Here is a 22118-nt window from a genome sequence, read left to right on the forward strand (position 1 = left end):
GCCTAACTTAGCCCCACCCACAACATTCAAGGTCGAGTATGACCACGTCAGGCTATACATATGTAGTATTATGCTAAAAATGAGGTCAACAGTTACCTGACCTTGCCCCTGGAAATATTACTACGTTAGCATTTAAATAATTTAGCACAATGGTGATTTTGCCTATGACCCAAGAATGAAAGCTCTTGTATTTGCAGTATTACGAACTGGGTGTCTGTGACGACATTCCCAGGAAAAAGATTTTTGTCTGGTGGTTCATTTAAGGACATTTAAAAGTAAGGTATCCTGTTCAAAAAAGTAGTTATTAGACGTATTAATTACTGTGATACTTCTTCATCTTCATGCCAGCAGAGTCTTCCAATTTTAACCCAACTTAATAGGAATTCAAAAAAGGACTGTTTTGTATTTGAGGAGTGAACAAATAGTTTCAACATCTGTTTCAGGTAATTGAGTATTCAATAACTCATTCCTTGTTGAAAACTAAGTATGTGCTTTTGTAGCACTCTTTAGAAAAAAAGAGCAACAAGGTTGAAAGTACATCTTAATTTCTGGTTTTAATCTGCTGGTTTTCAGCAAGAATATGATACAAATATGTGCAGCAGATATAATGTTATGGTAGGTATTAAATTATGATGGGCTAGTGAGTGCAAAGTACATGAATGTCTAATGAGAGTTAAATGGTACACAGTTGAAATTTATGATGGTCTGATGAGACTAATATCCTATCTGGATAATGTGTCCAGCTCTACTGCCCAGCACTTTGTCAACAGTCTCCGTCAGCGAGCATGTCTTAACACCGGGGATAGTGTAGCTGTGTGTGTGTGGGTGTGTGTGTGTGTGTGTGTGTGTGTGTGTGTGTGTGTGTGTGTGTGGGTGTGTGTGTGTGTGTGTGTGTTTACCTCTCTTTCTCATTCTTGCTCTGAAAGGTGATAAATCAAGTCAATTATACGAGTACAGCTGCTGCATAGTTTCATGAATACAAGATGTACTGTGGATCCATGAAGCCTCTACTGATACAAACACACACACGCACATTTCATTGTGAGTGTAATGTAGGTAAGTTATTGAGCAAGGCACTCCAATCCTGAATCCAGCAAATTGGCTCAAACGGAAAACTGTAGAGTTTATTTTCAGGTTGTAGAGTTAGCATAAGTTATTATATTTTAGCGTTAAATTGTTTTTTTATATACATTTTATTAAAACCAGGTATTTTTTAACCTTGTTATATTCAGTGTTGGGAAGGATACTTTCAAAACGTACTCCGTTACAGAATACAGAATACATGCACAAAAATGTAATTTGTAACGTATTCCGTTACGTTACTCAATCTGAGTAACGTATTCTGAATACTTGGATTACTTCCACATTGAATTGCATTTTATAAGTGTAGGAATGCAGCCATCACCTACAGCTTACTAAACAGGCCTATTCTGGTGTGTTCTTCTGTTCCAACTGGCATAATGTGTACCTGAACAAGCAGATAGATTGTTGTATTTGTAGTCCCGAACTGCATACTACAAAAATCTAACCGCAGTCTAAGCTACCACGAGCTAATTTTAGCTAACGTTAGCTAGCATGTCAAACGGGGCTAGTCAGTCTTTCAACGGCTCTGGGGCTAGTAAATCAGCACGTAGGAGAATGTGAAGTCGCACGTCAACTATCAAATAGCAAGGTGACCAGTAAAACTACAGCAGATGACTACCCTTCTCTAATTAAAAAAAATAACTTACTTTAAGATGCTTCGTCAGGTTGGAGGTGGAGTAATTTGGACGCTGAAAGGAGGTTGGTTGCTGGCAAGCAGAGGTTGCACTGCACTGCATTTCGTTCTCCCTGTTCTTTCTTTAATGTGAAATGCTGTTTGAATTTCAAAGATAGAAACATAGATATAGAACATTCCTGCCCTGGCTCTGTTGTGCCGGTTCCGACTCCATTGTGACTGATCACGCAAATAGCAAATTTTTTCGTTTTCATATTGGGGCTTCTGGGAAATGCATGGAGTTGCCTTAATTTATTTAGAGAGTAAATAAACTTGTGAAACAGAGAAGTATCGTCATGTAATCCATTGATTTCAACAATGTAACTTTATTCTAAATACCAACTATTTAAATTGTAACTGTAACAGAATACAGTTACTCATAATTTGTATTCTGAATACGTAACAGCGGTACATGTATTCCGTTACTCCCCAACACTGGTTATATTTGGTTTGCTGAACCCATACAAAAAGCAAAACAACAAGTTGTGGATTTATGACTATTTCGTTACCGGGACTAACTTCCTGGATTTTTGTCCAACAAGGTGACTGGATAAATGTGTACAGATGCATGTAGTTTCAAAGAAGGAAGTTATGAATTTCAAAATCCGTCAACCTGTACGCTGTCAGTTTCACGAGGCTATAGGTCTTTATGCTCAGATGATGGTCATTAATCGCTGAAAAATTACTTTTGGACAGAACTTCAATCCCAAATTTGTATAACCCCAAACTTTTACAAGGGGGTTCACATAAGAGGAAGAGAGAAAAAGTTCCCGCACTCAAGATTAATTTCATTTCTTTTTTTCTTTTTGAATCAAAGACTATTTCTGTGGTTTCCGTTGCAGTTGAAAACGACCTATTCATCTCCGTTTGTTTTTATATCGGTTTGATTTACAGGGCTTCATTAAACTCATAAACACTCACAATGGAAATCTGCACAGTGTGAGTTCAAATCCATGCCAACAAGCGGCGGATAAAAGAGAGTTGTGTGTTCTTTTAATGTAGTCGTGATGGAATGAATAATAAAGACTCAATATTTCTGCACACTATGGAACATGATGCTGTTTGCTGCAAAACATTTTATTGCATGACTCTGCAAACACATTAAATGGTACAAACAATGTTAAGGGATGCTTGTGTGTGTTGCAGTGGCGGAGACCCTGGTGCGGCTGGTGAACGGGTCAGGTCCTCATGAAGGTCGTGTGGAGGTTTTCCATGAACGCCGCTGGGGGACAGTGTGTGACGACGTCTGGGACAAAAAGGACGGAGACGTGGTGTGTAGGATGCTTGGATTCCAAGGAGCTGCTGACGTCCATAAGACCGGACGCTTTGGACAGGGTATGAGATGGTCGACACACACACTTGTAAAAAAAAAAATTGTTGTGACGGTTGTTGTGTCACTGGTGCATTTTTCTGGTTTGATTCCCTACCAACCCAAGACTTGCTCTAGATAATCGATCTATCATAGGTAACATTTAGTTGCTCCTTTTTTTGTCAACTTGTTTTGCCACTGACAGGCTCAGATTAATATTGTGTCTGACAACATTATGGAAAGGATTTCTAAGGAGATTGACCTTTGTGTTAAAGAGTGAGATCCTTTTTTTAAACATAAAAACATCCGCAAAATTGCCTTCGCTAAACCCACCAGACTCCATGTAAATAAACAATAAACCAAAAAAAAAAAGTAATTTTAGCATCGTAAAAAACACTTCATTCAAAGTCGACAGAAACAAAATAAAACTACGAAAAGCCGTTTTGGGTTGTCTTTCCACTTTTCCAACCATCGCAACTCTAGTTTTTGTTGAAATAAACACATAGTTTACATGTGAAAATATGTTGGCTCTATACACGCTAAAAGTATTGCTTTATTAAATGGAGTCAGGTGAGTTTAGTGCTAGCGACTTCAGAGCTGTTTCTGGTTAAACAGAAAGGTCTCAAAGAGGTTTTAAAGGTCTATCTCTGAAGGGATCCTTTCCATAATGTTGTCAGACACTTAGGATAATAATCTGAGCCTGTCAGCGGCAAAACAAGCACTTTTGTGAAGGTAAAAACAAGCTGGACAATTGCCCTATTAACTTACATTGTAGCTTGTTTCGCCGCTGCCTACTGCAGCAATCTTGCTTAATACAGGACCAATGTCAAAGAGTGTTGTTCCCATCAGTCACTTAGACACAAAAACATAGGCAAATAGGGTCCAGGTTGAAAAACACGGTAGTTACCCTTTAAAGAGCGACGGAGTAGGGACCCCCTACTGCTGTTCATATATTGTATAAAATTAAGTTGCAAGTTAAACTGGGCCGAATGGATGAAAATGAATGGATATTAATATATTATTTATACATCATGTTTTAATGTTAAACATATATGTGGAAAGCACAGTGAATCCTTAATATTTACTGTATGGCTACCATAGTGGCCAATTCACCTACAGTAAGCTTATCTTCAATGTGTTTCATTTTTATTTATTTTTTACAAATAGGCCAATTTATATTTGTTATAATATGTTGGATTCATATTATTTTATGCTTTCAGACATTTTACCAACAGCACTAACTCTGAGGACCCCCTAGGGGTCACGGACCCCCTGTTGAATACCTCTGTTCTACATGGATCAACAACTGTTAGAATGCTGACTTTTTGTCTGGAACATGCAACTGTTAGCCTCAGTCTTTTAACATAATACTACATATTTAGCCATAAAAAAAATCTGCAATTGTACTGTTGGTTGTTTGCTCCTTTCGTCCACATGTCAGAGTATCCTTGAACGAGTCACTGAGCTCCAGTAACTTCAAATGGCCAGGCCAGTGTTTTGCTTGTCATCTGTATGCATGATTGAATTAGAGCCACATTAAAAATCGCTTTGGTATAAAACGCCTTTATCCAGTATATGCCAGTACATATACAGTAGTCTAGTTACCATTTAGCCTCATCAACCAAGATTTCATTCACTCATGCTAAGTAGTTGGAAACTCAAACCCTCAAGACAAACAGTATATAAACACGGACATTGAAAAAACATTGATATAATAATAGTAAACTTCATTTATATAGCATATTTCATGCACACAATAGAGCTCAAAGTGAGAGTAATGATTGTCTGCTATTTCTTTGTTCTTTTTTTTTCAATTGTATAAGATTACAGATAATGTGAATTTGGTTGATTTTTTTTTAGTAAAAAGGGAGCTGTTTGGTCTCAGATATGTAAATAAATATCTTTACATTTTACAAGTAACAAGATTTCTGCATACTTGCAAGGATCCATGAGCGTCCATGCAACATACATTTTGCCACACTGCTCATGGCTGCAAAGATGTCTTGAACTTTATGACATCATAGACTTTACACGTCTACAAGTGCGTACTGTGTCAGAGCTTTTAATTATGCACAGATAATGTTTAGTTTGTGAGTTTCATTTAAAAAAACAGGCACAAGATGTTCACTGTGATCATATTGTATATCTCAGGGAAGTTTCTAGTTTCTGTGGATTTTTGTACCATACAGACATGAACAGAAACCAAACGCTCCCTGGATGTTAAGAAGTTAAAACGTGGTAAAACTTGGTAAATGGATCAGCTGTATTAAAAGTAAACACAATACCACTATTAACTACAATAAGCCAAGGATGAATAGATGATATTCTGATTATAAATGTGAAGGTACTCTCCCTTTAAGCTCATTATTTATGGGTCAGTGGTCATTTTGTGGAATAAAGAACATCTCAATCACGGCAGGAAACCTTTAAAGTAAAACTTTGTTGGCCCACAGCACATATCAATGGTGAAGTTCACTGATGGAAGTAGTTCTGATTTTTAATAACTCTGCATTTTTTTTTAGCTGGTGTGTGGTTTTACCTGGACAGTGCCCTAAAATGAAATGCTGCAGGGAAGGTTTTATGGGGAAAGACATGTAAGCCAGATGTCGTCAAGAAAGAGTCTCAGAGGTCATATCTCTCTCTCTCTCTCTCTCTCTCTCTCTCTCTCTCTCTCTCTCTCTCTCTCTCTCTCTCTCTCTCTCTCTCTCTCTCTTACATCATTCATAGTCTCTGTCCAGGCAGTGTTGTTACCATTAAGTTTGGAAAATTGTGGGGAAACATGCCTTTGTTCCAAGGGACAACCTCCAGACAACAGCAGTGACTAACATCATGGCTGGATTCAATTTAAAAAGAAATCTGGAATTCAAATTAATTTCAGAACATCTTTTAAGGCATTTCTCAGACACAGATTGGAGTCTGCTTTCCAACTATTGGATACATTAACTAAGTTATGTCTAAATCTCATTATTTCCCCCTGAAAATATTTATTTGTACACGACACAGCATCATTTGACAGACCTTTTTGTCCTGAGTAACTTGTATTTTTTGTTGTTGGAAGCAATATGGTTATTCAAGGCACCATCCTTGCTGCACACCAACCTGAGGTACAAACTGAGCTACAGTCAGGGACAAAAAACCCAAATGAAATGATAAAATCCAGCATCTCAAATGATTGTAATGCATATAACATCCTTCACCAGTCCTCCAGAACACCAGAGAAGTAAGAAATACTGCATTAATAATCTCATATCAGAAGCAAAATAAATAAAAAGAACTTCAGAATATTTTGCACAAACACAAACAAGTGCAGATTCTTATTGTGTTATAAAGTAGTGTAGCTGTTACACATTTCTAGACCAATTTATATCTACTCATTAGCATAAAGTGACGCCTCGATAGATATCTGTCTAAATGCAATCATAATCTGTGCTTTTCAGTAATATATGAAGCAAAACATCGGATCATTTTGACTCATATTTTGTGGAAACGGCTCACTTTTACTCCTTATTGGTACTTTTCTATAGTTTTGACATGACAGTCTCACCACAAGGTCCATTTAGTATCACACAGCCTTAGATGTTCTTTCTTTAAATCTCTTTACAGATGTATGTCTTGTATGTTTATGTGCTTTATGTTTTTTAATGTGGCAATGTTTAATGTTTGTTTTTATGACTGTTTAAAAGCCCTTCTTGGGACGGGCATTGGAAACTGAATTTCTGCAGATAGACAGGGTTGGTTTTTGTCAGCACACTTTTTCAAATGGCCTTTTAATCCTTCAAATCCCTCTGAAATGAAGTGACTCTTTTCTAAATCATCCTTGGGTGTTCCCTTAAAATCCCGCACATTGTGTTTGAAGATCCAACACTTAGTTGTGAGAAGTGTCATAAGTTTGGAGCGAGCAGTCCGACCTTCTAAAAGTGTGTTGAGATCCAGAGTAAACAGTTTAAAGGTCCGTGTCCTTTAAAGCAAACCCTGAGAAGGCACAGCAGCTGAACAGCTGGGGCTCATGTATCCCCGGTGCATACCTCATTTCCATCCTGTGCACGCCTGCCTGGTGACACGTGCGCCTGGTGTTTCATGCTGCTTTGAAGATGTCAAATCTGCAGCCAGTTTCGCTGTTGTTATGTTATGTTGGGATGCAAAGCAAGAATGTTGGATACAAGATATTTGTTAATGCAACATTTGATCTGATTTTACAGAAATATGCATTGTTTGTGGACAAAGGAAATAATTTACATTTCATTGTCCTGGAAGAAGGAAGAGGTTTGGGTTTTTTTATTATTCAAATTTAGGGTCTAAGGATACCGAGTGCCTTATGTTTTACAGATTGTAAAGCCCTTTGAAGCACATTTTTGATTTGGGATTGTAAATATAATTGACCTGAGTCAACCTACAGTTTATTAGTCTGGGTTTCAATGAGGAGTGTCTGTGTCCAATAATGATTTAAAGTCTTAAAAACTTCTAACTCCAGTTGCTCTAATTGAGCTCTAATGTGGTGAAAAACACAAAAACAAGCCAAGTTGAAACTGGCAGGAATAGAAACCAACCAGTTCCCAAACCGTAGTCAGCATTTTTAGGGAACATGTGTCATACAGTATAATCTTTCAAACACAAAAACACACATATCCTCAAATCTCAGCCCAGGGTGGCAGCAGAGCTACAGAGTCTAAGTCTGGACTTGTTTCTGCAAAATAAATTCTTCTTTTTTACTAAGAATCGCTGTGTTATCGTTAGCTTACAATGAGCCCTTCATATCTACTTAGGGAGTGGGTCCTCTTTCACGAAATCCGCCATGTTACACTGCCATGTTTCCACAGTAGAGCTTAGATCGGCCCAAAAATTCAAGCCTGAACCTACCCGAGCCCGAGCACGTTGCGTCCGAGCCCGGCCCGGCCATTAACTGTAATTATGAGCCCGAGCCCGATTTAAACCCGACACTTTTTTAATACGTGGGCCGTTATAACTGACGTTCTCAACTACAATTCAGAGTTGTTTGAACTGCAGAAATCTGTTTAGAATAATGCAACAAGGACGAAGCCTGTAAACTGCGCTGTTTGTTTATTCAGAATGGAACGGATCGCAAATGGATCTGAATAAAGAAACGTAAAAAAAAAGAAACAATGATGAACAACATATTGTTGTCACTGCCCACGACTTGTTTAAACTGCTTCCATACCTCCGACTTTCCTCCACACTTGCTCAAAGGTAATTCTCTTGTTTTTCTTTTTTCTTTACATCTTCAAGCTCCATGTTGCACTTAAGATACACAATACAGCACAGCAGGCCCGGTGTGATGCGTGCGAGAGGAGGAGACTCCGCGCATGAAGTGCTGCATTTTGTAACTGCAGCCTAAATTTTGTACACATTTGTTACTTTTATATAGCTTATATATACATATTTATAATATTTCTGATTATGGCATAGCTTTCTCCCCACCCAATTAGGCTAAATAGGTAATGGATTAAAAAAAAAAAAAAAAAAAAAAAATTGCTTGATCAAGGGTCCGGCCCCGGCCCGGCCCGAGGATAGTGGCGGAAAATAACGGCGGTCAGGCTCGGGCTCGGGCCGAGAATCTAAACTCTATTCCACAGTAGCCCAGAATGAACAAACCGAACACTGGCTCTAGAGGCAGCCTTTTGCATTTTTACGTTACCTGAAGGCCACCGTATAGGTTCTACTACATGCTTGGAAAAGGGAGGCGTGAGGGAAGGGGTATTCATTTCACTTACCGCTAGATGCCACTATATCCCACACGCTGCTCTTTTAAAGTGTCCTGAGACTTAGGGCCCTATCTTGCACCCGGCGCAGCGCAGCACAAAGCCCAATGCAAGTGTCTTTGCTAGTTTAAGATTGACGCAGTTGTCAATTTCCCGTCCAGTGCCCACATCGTTTAAATAGCAAATGCACCTGCGCCCATCTGTGCGCCCATGGGTGTGCTGGTCTTACAGGGAGGTGCTACACCAGGCGCTTCACGCCGTGCGCTTAGATCGTTAAAATAAGGCCCTGAGTGTTACGATTACTTTAATTAGTTTATATAGATAAATAATGTACAGTGCAACTCCCTTCTATTGTTTAAAGATATAAAAAATATAAAATACATTTTCAAACCATGAATTTATCACATGTGATACACAGCACGAGCTTACAGTAAACATGAGAAAGCAGTAACGCTGGGATAGTATAAACATTAAAATGCCTAATATATTTGAAAAAAGAAGGCAGTAACACTTAGTTCAGGTTTCCTTTGCCATCATCAGTATTGACTTAAGAACTTTGCAACCTCTTTTTCTGTGTTCTGTTTTTCCTGGTTGGCTAATAAAGTCGAAGATAAATGAAGGACAATGGACTCACAACAAGGATTAAAAAATGGGCTCATAATGTGCTATTCCATAAATCACAAACAGTAATCGCTCTTCAGTTGTCTTGATCTTGACAGCGTCTTGAACATTTTTTTTTTTGCCAGTTTTAAGAGAAAATAATGAGAGTTTTGAGATAATTTTGGCCTCATGAGTCTGCAGGCCTGAAGCTCAACTAGTGCTTTTGATTCTACTTGTCTGTTTTATATTAATTTTGATTTTGTTTTTGCTTTTTAGTTGCCTCATCCGTGACTTTACCAATATGATCTTGTTTGATTGTTTCTCATTTTTATCTTTATTTTTCTGAGCACTGCAATTTGTTCCTCACTGACGGCTCTGTACACCTGAGTGATAAACAGTTATGATTTAGAGCAGAGCAGCAGAGATTATACGACTCCAGATGTTGCTTTAAGGGCATTACTGATGAGTCAACCTCTCTTCTCACCTACAGTGCATAAACCCTTTTAGTCATGTGTCCTTAAACTGCATTATCAGCGTGTGAGTACAACCAAATGTGACTTGATCTCACTCGTATTCGCTCACAGCTGACTACCATCTCTTCAGAGCCCTTTAAAAGCTGTTGCAAAACTAAAGGGATTTTCTTGAAATCCTCCAGTGATTCCCAGTTTTACAAACAGGAACTGTTTTTTGGATACAGTTTTATAGCGAAAAAACAATATTGCCAAAAGCTCTGCTTACCAGTTGGAACTGTGTGTTTTATTACCGGATACAATATTATCTGATCAACAATTCAGTGAGGAGTACTTGCTGTCTCAATCAGAAGGCTTGTATACACAGTTTATGATTCATGCCTCTGCATCTAACACATGCCTTTAAACCTTTAACCTTCTTCGAACTGTTACACTTTTGGGTAAAAAAGCAACAACTAAAGGATCATTTGTCTGCCTGAATTATTATATTTCTATTATATAGAAATCACTACACAAGTTCACCAAACCCAAGGAGCTACAACTAGCTTTTAAAATGTAAGAAGAGAAGAAGTTGGGTAAAATTCTGCTTTCTACCTCCCACAGCAAGAAACAAAATGTCAGAATCATTGACTGGGTTCACGGTGTGTTTATTTTGAGTTTCAATATGATTTCTAAAATGTATGACCTAAACACTATGTGTGGCGCTCTCATACGTCAGCTGGTGATTAACAAGCAGCTCCAGCAGCCAAAATGTTCACTGTCTTTGTTATGGTTATGGGTTATGAAGAAGAGGAAAAGTGATGCATAAACGAGCCATCAGAGGGAACTTGGACCGCTGGTGTCCAAGTCCAGATGTGATTTTTGATCTTTATAATGATGCAAAAAAATCGTTAGTTGTTTTCATTTGTTGCATTCAACATTTGTATCCATGTTCTGCACTGCAATATACACTCTCTTTCAGTGTCTTGGAAAAGGGAATTGGAAATTGAAAAGGGTGTATTTTCCACTTCTCAAAATCCTTTTTTTTTAATTTCAGATTTTACCTCTGAGGCTACACACAGGCTGTTTTACCTTATTGAATCAGAATCAGAACAAATCAGAATCAAAAATCATTTATTGCCAAGTAGGTTTTCACATACAGGTACAAGGAATTTGTTTAGTTGATTTGGTGCATAACAGTCACAATAAACATAGTAAGAGAAAAGAAGAAAGTACTGCAAAAGTCAAGAATTAAAAATATTTAAAATATATCTGTTTTGAAATGAGTGTTAAAAACAAAGAGGATGGAAGGTGCAAAATAATGACTAACTAAACTAAACTAAACTAACTAAAACTAAAATTGTCATTTTTTACTCATGAAGGTTGTTATACGTGCAGACATCACTCAGCTTACACAAAAAAATACATGCTTGGGTTACATGGGTTAAAAAATGTATTTAATCCATTAAATATTCACATTTATTATCGTCCTAAAAAAAATACGTGAATTGAACATCAGTCAAATAAAAAACATTTAAGCACATTAGAGTTCTTTAAAGGTCCCATATTGTAAAAGTGAGATGCCATGTCTTGTTTTATTATAAAGCAGGTCGAGGTGCTAAATAAATACAGAGAAAGTATCAAAACGCTCAATCCATGGAGAAATGCACACAGCCCGTATTCAGAAACTGTGCCTTTAAATGAGTCGTCTGGACTTCCGTATGGTAGTGATGTCACAACTATACTATATATTGGTAGAAAGTTCCGCTACAATGCCATTACTGTCATTCCCCGGCTGCAATGATGGTGGAGAGAAAGTCAATTTTGTACGATACAAAGTATAAATTCTTTCCTACTGTCTGTGCAGGTACTGGTCTGATCTGGATGGATGATGTGGCGTGTGCAGGGACCGAAGACACCATCCATCAGTGCAAGTTTTCTGGCTGGGGCAAAACCAACTGCGGCCACGTGGAGGATGCTGGTGTGACATGCGCCGTCTAAAACTTTCATGATCCTGTCAATGCTGCAGCGGCCAAGCATCTCCTCTCAAACTGTGCCTTCGACTTTTAAGTAGCGATAAGGTGCACAACGTCCTGCCATCGCCAAGGGTGTCACATTAGCAGTATGTTGTTTTTTACCTGCAAAAAAAAGTGACAAACCTCCATGTTGTGCATGAACTAAAAATCTGCAGCTTTTCTTTAAGTTCATGGTTAAACATTTGACCGTTTTACCTACAAGACTGAACCATGGGAGCAAAGAAAATGCACACATTTTCAGACTTTGAGCAACCATAAGAGCTAGGGATGATCGCACCACAGGACACTTCATCAGGACTAAATTAGAGACCTCATGTCTTCAATGAAGCCAAAGGTCAGCTTTCATATAGTCTATATCAACCACCTGAAATTCTGATGGATGTCCCTCATTTCGACCAGATGTCCATCATCTTCAGCTTTCTTTGTGTTGGCATTTTAAACTCCGGTGGATTTATGAGGCCTATGGTTAACTGCTCCTCAGATCTCTGCAGGGTAAATCCAGACAGCTAGCTAGACTATCTGTCCAATCTGAGTTTTCGGTTGCACGACTAAGACAAGCTTTGAACGTACACACGTTCCACCAAAACAAGTTCCTTCCCGAGGCTATTTTGCAACAGCACCATTGCTCCGTCCGGCGATTAGCGCCGCCCAAGACGATTGTGATTGGTTTCAAGAAATGCCAATAAACCAGAGCACGTTTTTCTCCCATCCCGGAATGCTGTGTGGACTAGCCAGAGCCTCCTCCGCAGCGCTGTGGAGGAAGGTCTGGCAATGCGAGACTAGCTTTCATAGGGTCCTTCTCTCCTCAGAGGCTTGTCAGGTTTGCAGTTTTGATCTCCAGTGTGGATTAGAAGCTGATCCAACAACTTCATCAGCAGAGACTTCATTTGTCTCCAAGTTTCTGAGGAGCTGAAACGGCACATAAAGAAACTGACAAGACTGACTCTTTGACAAACTGATTTACAGGCAGCTGCTCTTCACAGTATTATGTAGGGATGGCTTTTGAATGATGCTAAACATACACAGTTTTGACTTATTATACATCAAATAGCATTACCTAGTAAGCAGTCGTTTGATGATTTGCAGGTCAATAGCTGGTGAGTTAAAATTGGACTTAAAGGTGCCCTGTGGAGTTTTATGTAAACAAACAGAAGTTCTGTTTACATTCAGAGTTACTCACCAGTCTGTATCCTTGAGGTCTAACAAATGCATTGATTACATTTCTTTCCCCATAAAACATTTGCAAAGCCAATTTATTTTTTGAAGCATGCATTGTTTACATCCATCTTTGCTAGCAAGCAGTCTTCTTCTTCTTTGCCTTTTTTGGCAAATTGCTAAGTTTCTCTGCCAAAGCGGCAGTTTTTAAAGTTTTTTAAACTCTCCCCTAATCAATATTTTTACATTGCATACACATAGTTATTACCCACAGTAAATCTGTACAAAGCTTATTGTTTTGGGGTCATCAACCTTATCTTCAGCTACAACAGGAAGCTGTTTTCTGTCATAAAAGCTCTGATAAACACACGTTACGACAGAAACAACAAACATTTAGCAACTAAAGAGACAGATATTTTTCTGAGCAGGTGGTGGAGGCCAAAATCCCGTGGACAGAAACAAGGCTCCGCATGAATGCTGTTCTGTCTGCTGGATGTGTAAATTGGCAAATGTTTGCTGGCAACCTTATGAGGAGATAATATATTTTAGGGCTGCCATGAGCAGAAAGAAAAGTTAGTTAGGCAGCTTTTAGCGCAGATTTAACCTCAATATCTAGTTTTTTTAACCTGCAAATCACCAAACCAGTTTAGGGTGTGCTTTTTTTCATGGAAATTTAAAAAAATAGAAGAAGCAACTAACAAAGAATTTGGAAAGCGCTATCTGTCACTGCATTTGACAGATGAAGCGATTATGAGGAAGAGAAAAAAGATGAGAATAAACAGATGGATGCCGGCCGTGTACGATTTACAACTGTCTGTGTTTACTGCCAGAAGTTCGGATGTTTCAGCATAAATGCACATGTGTATATGCACCTCAAACACACGCACACACACACACATGCCAAACGCCAAACCAACCATAACAGACAAGCTTTTTCTTCTGTTTTATGCCTCTCTCAATGGGGTTTAATCTTTACAGTTGCTCTTGAATCCAAAAAGGTTGGTACCTCACAAGTGTCCTTGCAGCAACCTGTCTTTTTATTCAGTCATGTTTTATATTTGAAGGAAATATTTTTTAGTGCACCTTAAAATTTGGCAAACATAACAAATCTCAAAGGGCTGTAGTTGAATACTCTCCACTTCTATATTCTGTAGTGAAATCGGTCTGTGTAAGCTCTCCTTCTCTTTTTTCAAAATCAAAAATTGTCTGGCCCACTTTCTTTTTAATGAAAATGAATCAGCACACATGACGTTTATTTAAGAGTTTGTGTTCATGTGAGGGAAAAATGTTGGATATGAATTTGAGTTTTCAAGGCGGCTGCTGCCAGAAATTATTTTCTCTACCTCATGTTCAAGTGCCTTGGTTTTTGTTGAGGGTTTCTGTTTTAAACCACAACAAAATAAAAAATTAGAGAGGGAGTCTGGGAAAAAGTGAAAAATGAGGTGAGAAACCAGACTCAATAGACTGAGGTGTCTCAGAAGACGTTAGCAACGTGAAGGGGCATTGCGGATGGGTATGAACAAAAATCAGGTGTCATCAAGTCTTGTCATGAAGTCGCTTCTGGTAAAGAAAGCTGCGATCATTTTTACATTTTGGCCAAATAACAATCACAATTGAATACAAACATTATCAGGCATTGACAACTCTTCGGCTCTCCAGAAGCTAGTTGGTTATCTTTTTCATTTTTATTCGCTCATCCTTAATGCTGAAGATTTTTCACTTTGTTCACAAGGTTTGGAAACTGTTTTATAAAAGCAATAATGCCCCTAAATGTTTACTACTGCATCTATTGGGACATAAAGCTTTAGTGCGTAACTTTTTGATATTAATGAACGTCCGTTACATTCAAGCCATTGCCAAATGAGTTGCTCCACACAACTCTCTCTGTATTTCTCAGTATGGCTATGTTCAGAAGATTGTGTCGTCCGGTGACTTTCCCGTGCAGAAATTTGAGTGAAGATAATTACCTCTTCTGAAGAGTCCATCATGTTGTTATAATCCTCCGTGTCCTCCTTGGCTACCAGCAACTGTGTGGAGGAGGGGTGGGGGCGAGTTCGCGATCACGGAAGGCTTGTATCATGTGGACGCGCCGACCACGTTGTCGTCATTACTTAGAATTCCTCATGGGGGCGACAGAAACTACGCACTATAGCTTTAATGACACCAACACTACAAGATGTGGCTGCCTAATGTATCCCAGTTGTTTCTTTCACATTATTACTATTATTATAATACAAATTAGAGCTGAAACGATAAGTCAATTAATCAATTAGCAGATAGATTCAGTCAGATTGAGTTATCTTTTAAAGGTGCTGTAGGTAGGATTGTGCAGATCCAGGACTTAGCCAAATAATTTGAACATCGACAACTTCTCAGTCCTTCCCCCCTTTCCGCTAAAGCCCAAAACGGTCTCCTAAGCCCCTCCCCCCACAAGGGGATAGATTTGAATGTAAAAATACATCTGCATGAATCCAAAAGTGGCACTTCAAAGATAAAGAATATCCTTAAGATTCATGCAGCACACTCATTTCAAATTCTTCTCTGCCAGGAGGAATTCTTTTCTCCGCACAGAAAGCAATAAACTATAATATGACACGTGAAATACAGCAGCTGACAGTGACAGAACTTTGTCTGACACCACCTTAAAGATTTCTGGGCAGTCCATCAAATGTAAAAAAAAATAAAAGAAAATTAAAAAAGAAAAAGAATAGATTAAAATACAGATGACAGTTCTTGCAACTTGAGGCTGCCAAAGTACAATGTTTCCCAGTATGACACAAATCAAAGGACCTACAATCCTCATACAGTCCTCCACAAACCAGTCAATATACATTTCATTTACAGTATTAGCAACTTGATGTAATTGTGACTACCAGTAGTTTATTATTTCTGTACTCCATGAGGTGGTTTCACTAAAAAAAAGTGAATGGAACAAATTAGAAATGCACAAGGTTATAGAGTTGAATACGTACCAACTAATGTGTGCGTGATTGAGTGTCATACTCACAACACACATACACACACACACACACACACACACACACACACTCGTACATCTGCTCTGGTTTTCTGTGCAGCACCACAGTGTAGCTGACAATCTGACTGAGTGGCAGCCAGGTCTTTATGTCTCGTTCTGATGACCCTCATTCATCTTGTAGAGGCGTCACGTTCAGCACTTTGGCTGTGGAGTTATTACTTTAAAGCTCTGCCTTTCAAAAACAACAGCCAAAGATAACACCCGGAGCTTCATCTGTATATTTTCACTCATTCGCTTATTTGTCATCTCTTTTAACCAGAGAAGCAAACAAAATATCACTGATTGGAATTCCTGTGAAGTGTTTTCTCAAAAAATACTTTTGTATTTACGCAGGATTGAGTATGTGTTATTCCACAGTACTGATATAGGCATTACGCAGCAGGCCTTTAATATTCATTAATGTTACACCATAAAGTATTTTGACAGAAGCAGGAACTATCAGTGCTAAAACATGGCAGTGCTCCCAGCTTTTGTTTAATTTTTTTGCCATTTCCTTTTTAAGTAAGGTGGAAAGTGGAAGAAGTAAAGACTAATGTTAAAGGGATACATATTATCCTTGCTATCTTATCATATAGGTATTTGCCAGCAGATTGGACTTTCATAAAAGTTTCTTAAAGCAGAGTCACAGTTATATCTCAGTGAGCAGGGTCAAGTATTTACAGCAAAGATTATTAGCAAAATATAGTTAATGTCAGTGGCTTCTCTCATCCATGACCCTGACATTTGTGATCTTGGATGGTCATTTACATATGTAAGATATATGACTAGTTTGAGCACTAAAAGTCAGTTAGGCCTTTTAGTTGCAGATACATTAGGAGAGTATTGGTTGGAGATTGGCAGACCAAGCAGCTACGGTAAATCAGTTTTTTTTAACCCTTTGTCTCACCCATGACTCAATTTTTAGCTCCGAAATTTCAATTACACCGATTGAAATTTAAGTTTACAGACTTTTGTGTCCTGCTATCCATCATCAAGAGCTCAAAAGTGACTAGATATAGAAATATCAACAACAACAAAGTCTCCTGCAACTCATTTGCATATCAAGTGACCCCAACAGGCATCCATACCTAAAGATGAAAAAACTCTGAGGTAGCGTTTAAAATGTCTCAGTGTCACCTCTAGGTGTAACATTGCTGCTTTTCAGAGGAAGGCACAGTAGATATAATCATAATAATCATGTAGGATTAACTGCACTGTAGGTTTATGCTTTATGCTTTTTAAAAGTAAAAACACACTCGCTTTGTCCAGTTTTGTTTTTTTTTACTGATTTTGGTTAGTCTAATAGTTTTTCTTCTTTAAGTATATGTAGCTTTTTTATAATGAGAAATTACCTTTCTCATGCTACAAACTCTTCTTTATCCAAATAGTAGGAATAATCTTCCTTAAAGAGAAATCTAACTCAAACTAACAATGTTCTGGTCAAAATGGGTTCTGGAGACTGCAAAATGGGAAATTAGTGCAAACCAATCACATATGAAAACCTTATGCGCACAATTCAACCAGCGTGTCTCCTCCGGTTGATCTTCTCACAGCAAAATGCATTTTGACTGGTGTTCCTTCCTGGCAAAGTTGCCAGGAACCAATCAGGTTAGGAATCAGATATCTAACCTGATTGGTTAGAGGCTCCTCTGACCTCAGATCAATGCTTCAGCTTTGCGGGGTCAAATAACTCGAATACTTTTACTTTGAAAATGTAAAGCAGCCTAATGCCATAACTTTTGAAAGTGAGAACACATTGCAAAGTGCACTCAACCACTAAAATGTGTCATTTTATAAATGTATACTTGGTTGTACAAAGACCTTACTATGCTATACTTTGGCATAATGGCTCTAAGCATATAGGCGTATACATGTGTCTGTTTTTTTATTACATTGTGCTGGTCATGACTCATATAAAGGCATATACAAATGCCTAAATCAAACATGATTATGTCAAGAAAATACTCAATACAGTGCTTCACGTTTCCTTTGTGTTCTGTTGATTTGTACCACTAAAATGCTGTACATGCACTGCTGAAGTAATAAAATGTAGATTTGTTTAAACAGGTGAACGTTGATATTCCTGTATTCCTATTGATATAATTTATGTAACATTGAGAGAGGTGAATTGGAAACAGGCACTTTTGAGACGTCAAGAGGTGAAGAGAGAGGCAGGAAGTTGACTTGTGTGTGAGCAGTGGTGGAATGTAACTAAGTATATTTACTTAAGTGCTATACTTAGGAGCAAATTCAAGGTACTTGTACTATAAATAACGGAAGAACTGGAGAATTTCTTGGAACTAGTGTCGGTAAACAAAAGACGGTGCTCATTGGTAGGGGGCATTAATAAACCCAAGGCACTCTTAAGAAAACATTTGAAATGCCTTAGATGCATTAAAGGCATTTTACATTATTTCTTGAGATGAGTACTTGTACTTTACTTGAGTTTTTCCATTTTGTGCTATATTATCTTCTACTCCACTGCATCTCAGAGGTAAATATTGTACTTTTTACTCCACTACATTTGTCTGACAGCTTTAGTTACTTTCCAGATGACAGTTTTTCACCCCCTTTCCTGATCAGTGAAAACCATGTATCTCCAGATGTGTTGATGTTGAATGTTTATGATAAACTGAAGGATGAAGTGTTCCTTTATGTGTTGAGAAAAGTCTCCTATTTCTTAAGCTAAAAAAAGTCTTTAAAGGCCTCTTGGATCAGCTGGAAAATGCATCATCACAAAGCTGAAAACAGGGATGTTTTTCTGACACCATGAAAAGTTTTAAAACTTTTTAGAGATTCTCTATTCCCACAGGACAGCGATGCTACAAACATATGATGATCTTATAGAACTTTAGTTAATATTTAAGTAATATTGCACGTGGGTGTGTACCACGTGTATGTGCCTTGATTGACAGCTCCGAACAATAATTACAAGTGTGAACGTTTCCACATGTGAAGCGGATGTAGAAATGATTGGATGAAAAATCACCTGATGTCCGTCACACATTGTCTACAGTCAGAACAAAGACTGAAGTTTGACTCGGGTCAACGTGGTCTCACTTATCCTCGAGGAAGGTAAGGCTTTATATTAGTTTTTATTTGATACAGTAAAACATTCTATAGGTTTGCAAGTGGAACCAATTTTACACATATGTAGATAGATAGATAGATAGATAGATAGATCTCATTCTAAAAACATATTTGATCATTTTGTTTGCTGTTGGTTTAGTAATGTGTTAATAATAGCACTGTAGTTGAGGCTGTCTTCAATATATTATTTGTTTGGGATCATTTTAAGCCACTGTGTCTCGAATTTTTAGGTGATTATATTGTCTTTCAAATTATTCTGATGCCAAAATGTATGCAGTATTACTTGTCCCACTTGGGGGCAACACAACAAGCTGTTAACACGACACTGACATATTGTCACCTTAAACGATTCATGTGGTAAACTTTTAGTTGATTATTTACAGACTGAGGAGACGCAGAGAAGCATTCATTTGGAGTTGTGCTTGTGTCCACTTGATGAATGTAAGCCATTATTCACTCTCTTTTACCTCTGTTTTGGTCTCCACCAACCCCTGAGAGAAATATGTGGTTCTTTAGCTGCTAAATGCTTCACGATGTTCAACAGCTAGTTGCTAAATGTGTCTGTCTGCTGTTTGGTGCTGAGCAGGTATAGTGTATCAGTGTGTTTAAACAGAGATTGCCCGCTGCAGCTGAAAACAGTGAGAAATGTAAGAGTGAACCAAAATAGTAACAGTGTGAGCCATAAAACCCAAACAATGAGCTGAAAGAAGCTAAATCACTACTTAGAGCTGAATATTCTCTGTGCATTCGTTGCCACGTGTGATCCCTTTCAAGTTGACCCATTGTTAACATAAAAATATTGATTATCGCTGCTCTAAAATTGTGATAAACTTTTTGAATGTGTCCAAACTTCTTCTTTATTTAATCCCTAGTGCCCAATATTTACTTGCAATCATTTAATTTGAGTGTGAACACTAAGTGTAACATTTATGCAATGCCCTCAATGAAAAATGCCATGTCCACAGTACACTACTCAAGATAATGCACAATGCATGTCCCCTAATCCCATTTTGTCAACCACTGAATTAAAATAGAACAATAGCAGCATCTGAATCTTTACATGTGAGGGTATGTTGTTACAGATTGTTTCTCGCTCTGATTGTACACTCATTATACAATCAAATGTTTTCTACAGGGCCCTGGAGAACCACATCCAGAGATCCGAGGCATGAAATTAGCCAGAACATTGTTCCAATTCCTGCTTTGACCACCCCAAAGAGAGAAGAGAAACAACAGATGCTGTTTTTTTCTCCTCAGCATCAGCTCCCTCCCTCCGTCCTTCTTCATCCTATCGTTTGGCATTCATGATCACTGGCTAGACTTTAGTGTGTCATAGGCTAGATCCAACTGTATTTTGTCTTTTAGTGTTTTGGAGTGTCAGGACAGATGCTGCATGTTTGCACAAAAGCAAAATGTATTTCATGGGCTGCAGTTCTGTGTGACTCCAGATGTAAAAAGAAGCCACATTCTCACCAGTTAAAACCACAGCCAGATAGAGAAAGGAAGTTTTATCTGTGAATCTTGACACATGAATCCTGGGTGGTCCTGCACTTCAAGCGCTGTTGTATTCATGACCTTAAAAAGTCTGAAATCTGGGATGTTGAAAGTATTCTATAGTCTATGTTCCTAAATATATATAAAAAAATTGGTTTATTAGGTTAAATGAAGTCTTCCCAGAAGAGTGGAGGCTGTTCTAGCAGAATATTAATGTCCATGACTTTAAAATAAGATGTTCAACAATCACATATGGGTGAAATATTTGCGTATCCACAACCAGAAAGTCATTGATTCCTATGAGTTCTGTTTTTTTTTTCTTCACATGAATGTGTTTCAAAACAATTCTGAAAATGTGATTTGGATTTGTGTTTGTGTTGTTTAAATGGTCATTATGTATACATATTCTGTCCCATGATATGTGAGCAAAACATCTGGCTGTATCTTATGATAGTAGTAAATTGAGAACATTACATGAAATTATTTATTTGTTCTTTACTTGATCATTAGACTAAGCATCCTCCTCTCTTTCTTTCTGGATGTTTCTCTGTGGTCTGACCAGAGAGTAACCCATCCTTATTCTATAAAAATGCACCACAACATGTGGCAGCATGAGCCCACAAACATGAGCTCATTTCCCTTCAGGGGTACGAGGCATGGGGAGAAAGAGAGAGAGAGAGAGAGAAAGCAATACTCACAGTCTTACCATCCGCGTCCAGTTGTCATTTGACCACATTCCTGCTATTCTTCCTCATAATGAAACGGTTATCCCTCCACACAACGAGAGGATAGAGTTAGGAACATCTGCACTATGTGAAGGAGATGAAACAATAATGGGATCATGAGAGTTGAGAGGTCGAGGTCAAATTCATCGTCTGAGTGAGTGAAATTCTTTCGGACAAGTCCCCGACATTAAATAAAGAACAGACACATGCTGTGATGAAGATTTAACAAATAAAGTACTGTCTCTCAGAAGCTAAAATACTGAATTCTGAAATACTGAACTCCAAGTAAAAGCAAGAAACAACATTCTCTATGTCAGGGATCAATGTTGATTTATTTGGAAATATGGCCTGTCATCTTCTCATTCAGGATTTCAATCACCTGTATGATGACAACATCATTATAGTCAGAGTTAGTATGGTATCTATCTATCTATATATCTATCTACCTACCTACCTACATATCTCTCTCTCTCTCTCTCTCTCTCTCTCTCTCTCTATCTGAAAACTAATTTTGCAGTCCAACGTGCAACCTCCAGGCTCCTACCATAATAAACCATAATTTTATGACGTGACTGACCTCAGGTGGTTTAACGCTGTATTACAACTCAAACTGGTTTTAAAATCATGTTGAAATATATTTAGGGTAACGCTGTCCATCTTTATAATCACAGTACAACAAATACCCCCTAAAGTATTTTAAAACAAAGGAAAACAGGCGTGTAGTTTATACTCTGCTGTTGTCTTTTCCAGACGCAAACGACCTTCGTTCAG

The 22118-nt window shown here is 38.1% G+C and overlaps 1 protein-coding gene and 1 long non-coding RNA gene across 3 annotated transcripts in view; both read left to right on the forward strand.

Annotated features, from left to right (window-relative positions):
* The window catches only part of scara5 (scavenger receptor class A, member 5 (putative)), an 82806-nt gene extending 70466 nt beyond the window's left edge, over positions 1 to 12340 (forward strand). Inside the window, exons 12-13 of one of the 2 annotated variants that reach the window (XM_031322375.2) lie at positions 2903 to 3091; positions 11699 to 12340. In XM_031322375.2, the coding sequence (XP_031178235.1) occupies positions 2903 to 3091; positions 11699 to 11832 (323 nt within the window). In that variant the 3' untranslated portion in view covers positions 11833 to 12340. The remainder of the gene's footprint in view (positions 1 to 2902; positions 3092 to 11698) is intronic. The other variant, XM_031322374.2, reaches the window with a different exon arrangement.
* A 229-nt stretch (positions 12341 to 12569) lies between these two features.
* Positions 12570 to 14417, forward strand: LOC118493923. Its single transcript, XR_004895973.1, has 2 exons — positions 12570 to 13020; positions 13163 to 14417. It is a non-coding gene; the product is annotated as an uncharacterized LOC118493923 (long non-coding RNA).
* Positions 14418 to 22118: the final 7701 nt, after the last annotated feature.

This window comes from Sander lucioperca, chromosome 19 (assembly GCF_008315115.2).
Source record: "Sander lucioperca isolate FBNREF2018 chromosome 19, SLUC_FBN_1.2, whole genome shotgun sequence".
NCBI lineage: Eukaryota > Metazoa > Chordata > Actinopteri > Perciformes > Percidae > Sander > Sander lucioperca.